Source organism: Mizuhopecten yessoensis, unplaced genomic scaffold (genome assembly GCF_002113885.1).
Source record: "Mizuhopecten yessoensis strain PY_sf001 unplaced genomic scaffold, ASM211388v2 scaffold4511, whole genome shotgun sequence".
NCBI classification, from domain to species: domain Eukaryota; kingdom Metazoa; phylum Mollusca; class Bivalvia; order Pectinida; family Pectinidae; genus Mizuhopecten; species Mizuhopecten yessoensis.
In genome coordinates this window covers 35,237-38,628 of record NW_018405583.1, presented here as the reverse complement: position 1 = coordinate 38,628, position 3,392 = coordinate 35,237, and the positions used below count along the sequence as shown (strand labels likewise).

General features: G+C 38.4%; 1 protein-coding gene across 2 annotated transcripts in view; it reads right to left on the bottom strand.

Moving 5' to 3' along the window:
- The window catches only part of LOC110449142, a 48,932-nt gene that overhangs the window by 27,139 nt on the left and 18,401 nt on the right, over nucleotides 1-3,392 (bottom strand). For both annotated transcript variants that reach the window (XM_021495786.1, XM_021495787.1), the window contains 4 exons: nucleotides 3,234-3,302; nucleotides 2,311-2,358; nucleotides 885-953; nucleotides 175-243 (listed from right to left, as the gene is read on the bottom strand). In XM_021495786.1, the coding sequence (XP_021351461.1) occupies nucleotides 175-243; nucleotides 885-953; nucleotides 2,311-2,358; nucleotides 3,234-3,302 (255 nt within the window). The remainder of the gene's footprint in view (nucleotides 1-174; nucleotides 244-884; nucleotides 954-2,310; nucleotides 2,359-3,233; nucleotides 3,303-3,392) is intronic.

The window sequence follows — 3,392 nt, the reverse complement described above, 5'->3', positions numbered from 1 at the left end:
GAGCTATAGACCAAAACGAATGCAAATAACAAATATTAAACATCCAGTTGACTTTTCATAACGTTGTGCGATCCCACAACTGTAATACGATGTTAAACATAATAAAACCAAAACCAAACGAAGTATCAAATGCACTTGATAGATAACACAAGAAGAATTGAAAATGCATATTACCGTAGTGTTGGGAACAGGATTGTGACGTGCTGATCTGTTTCCCGTAACGTCACGAGGTCGAAGCACTGCCTGGAAATAGAAACAAAGTACAAAAACATATCCGGGTAACCTATATATACAGTTGCATTATACACTGTATGTGACTGCATATTGCACACAAATCAGCGTGCGTACACTGCATATAGCGTGTACAATCGTACGCCTGGTCGTTTTCCTAGCAAGCACGTATGTAAAGTTTGGTACACCTAGTTGAACAATTTAGAAAAATGGAAGCAAGAGGCCAATGGGCCTAAGAGATCACCTTAGTAAATTCTGAAGCACTCAAATCGCAGCACTTTTTTTTTAAATTGGCACATAGTAACTTTGGAGAGAGGGCATACACCCATACTAGCCTCGTGACCAGGCATGCACATGCTGTATAGCGGAATTAGATTATACGTTTAATGGTTTATTTACAGATGAAGTTGTAAATGTCCTAGCCAAACACAGGCCAGTGTGGCCATCTGGAATTTTACAATCAGCAGGAAAGTAACGAACTTGGTCGAAAACTCATAAGAAACACTTCTATATCCACTTACCCTGTCTCCAGCACACATACACGTCCTTAAATGGCCTCAGCTGTTAATAGGACGTTAAACAAGATAAAACCAAAATCAAACCAAGTATCAAATGCACTTGATAGCACATGCAGAATTGAAAATGCATATTACCGTAGTGTTGGGAGCAGGATTTTGACGTGCTGATCTGTCTCCTGTAACGTCATGGGGTCGAAACAATGCCTGAAAAAAGAAACAAAGTACAAAAACATACTTGGGTAACCTATATTTACAGTTGCATTATACACTGTATGTGACTACATAATGCACACAAATCAGCGTGCCTGCACTACATATAGCGCGTACAATCGTACGATTCAACAATCGTTCGCCTTGTTGTTTCCTAATAACCACGAATGTGAAGTTTGGTACACCTAGTCAATCGGCGAAGCCTTTCTTGAGAAGAAGTGAAAATCATCTTTGTCAATGAGAGGTCAGGGTGACCATCTTGGAATTTCTGATCGGCACAAAAAGTAAGAACACTTGTTTGGAACATTATAAGGAATATTTATACAAAAAAAAAGTGAATTGCTGCAGATTATCTCGAGAAGTCGAACATTTTCTCGTCTCAGCATGCCACAGGTCAGGAAAGGCCATCTTGTATTCTCCGATTGTCAGTTTCTCTGCAAGTTACTGTTTGATTAGGATCATTTGCAAACGTATCCGAGATCTGATTAATATAAAGCAGTATAGCAAAATTCATCGAAATCAATTCACATTTATTCAAATTATTGTGCTCACAAGCTCAAATCCCATATGCTCGAATAGTTATTAAAAAGTCAAAGTCCCATCACTCTGTCAGTTACTGTTTGTATTTTCATACATGTCCGTGGTCTGATTGATATAAAGCAGCATAGCACAATTCATCGAAATCCATTCACTTTAATTTTAAGTTATCGTGCTCACAAGTTAACACACAGCGCACGACGACAGACGGAGACGGATCGAAAAAGGTCACCATAACATACGGCCAGGTGACCTAAAAAGCCGGAAGATTTTAAATAAGGAACATCGTAGTAATTTCTGATTAGCTAATTTTTCATAATGCCCTTATTCAACAATGCGTATCACATATATACAGTATAACTAATGTAAACTGTCAAGAATGGGGTTTTAACGCAGGTTGTAAAACAAGTCAACAACGTTTGGATAAGTGACCGACAAGTTTGCGTGGCCTGTTCCGGACACAGAGAGTCGATCTGTAATTACGTATGACTATTTTGTAGACATTTCAGGACTTGTTTGTCAATTGCGTTTGTGTCGATCTCTTGTTTGCCTATTTGACACAACTTAAATGTGTGAGCTTAGTTTCTAGGTAAGTTCAAGTGTCCATGTCAGTACAGATTATGGCTACCTGACGTAGGCAGCATAAGACTAATAAATGAAATTCTCACGTAGTTTTACCTGATTTTTCGCTATTATTTTGAATTACAGTAGTGCACTGTACTTGCGAAAATAACCATTTAAATTAAGGTATCAATTAATCACAATCTGTAATGATGCACTTGATAACACAGCAAGAATAGGAAATGTAAATTACCCTATTGTTGACAAATGCCGATTGAGGGGCTGGTCTGTCATCAATTACCTGGAAAAAAAGAAAAAAACCCCCAGAATTCCAGGTTTTCTACATGTACAGTTGGGTCCGCAAAAAACCCCCGAAAAAACAGCGTGCACCCATCGTGAATGCATCGTGTTTGTTAATTGCATTGGTGTCGATCTATAATGTCTCTGTATTGGACATCTGTATCATTTTCACACCTCGCAAAATTGCCCCGGGCGACGACAAACCCCACAGGTGCGTGAACAGGTGCGTGAACAAGGCAGCAATGTTCACCTGTGTTTTTGTATTGGACCGTGCTGATTTGTGTGTCGAGGTATGTCCTTTATAAATAAACATTTGAAGTTTATATATTTAAAACATTAAAGCCAAAAGTAGCTCTATCACAAGGATGCAATGACACTAACACAACCTACCTCTAGAACACATACACGCATACACAACACACTTGGAGGCACGTCCTTAATTGACCAGCTGTTGATAGGACGTTAAACGAAACTAAAATTAAAATTAAATGTCTTGAGCGCGCCTTGGTACAGTATTTCCGTTATGTAGACACCACTGGACCTGTCTGTCAATTGCATTACTGTCAATATATAGAATCTGTTTGAAATAACTAAAAGGTGTAAGCCTTCTTTCTAAAAGACGTGTCCACGCCAACACAAATGAGGGCTACCAATGATATTATTATGATATTTCTATCTGATATTGATTCAGCAAAAGAAGTTGCGTTATTATGTCTTTACTATCTTGATGAAGTCGCAAAATGGCATTACAGGAATTTACCCTACTTGCAATAGTAATACAGGTGCAAACATTACCTTTTAAATAATGTTGTCAGTCAATCTTAATCTGTATTAAATGCATTTGATAACACATGAAGAATTTAAAATGCATAATACCGTAATGTAGGGAACGGGAATGTGACGTGCTGGTCTGTCATCTGTAACGTCACGAGGTCGAAACATCGCCTGAAAACAGAAAAAAGGACAAACACATATCCGGGTAACCTATATTTACAGTTGCAGTTTTCCGTCTTTGCGTATTGCAGAGTTATCTTC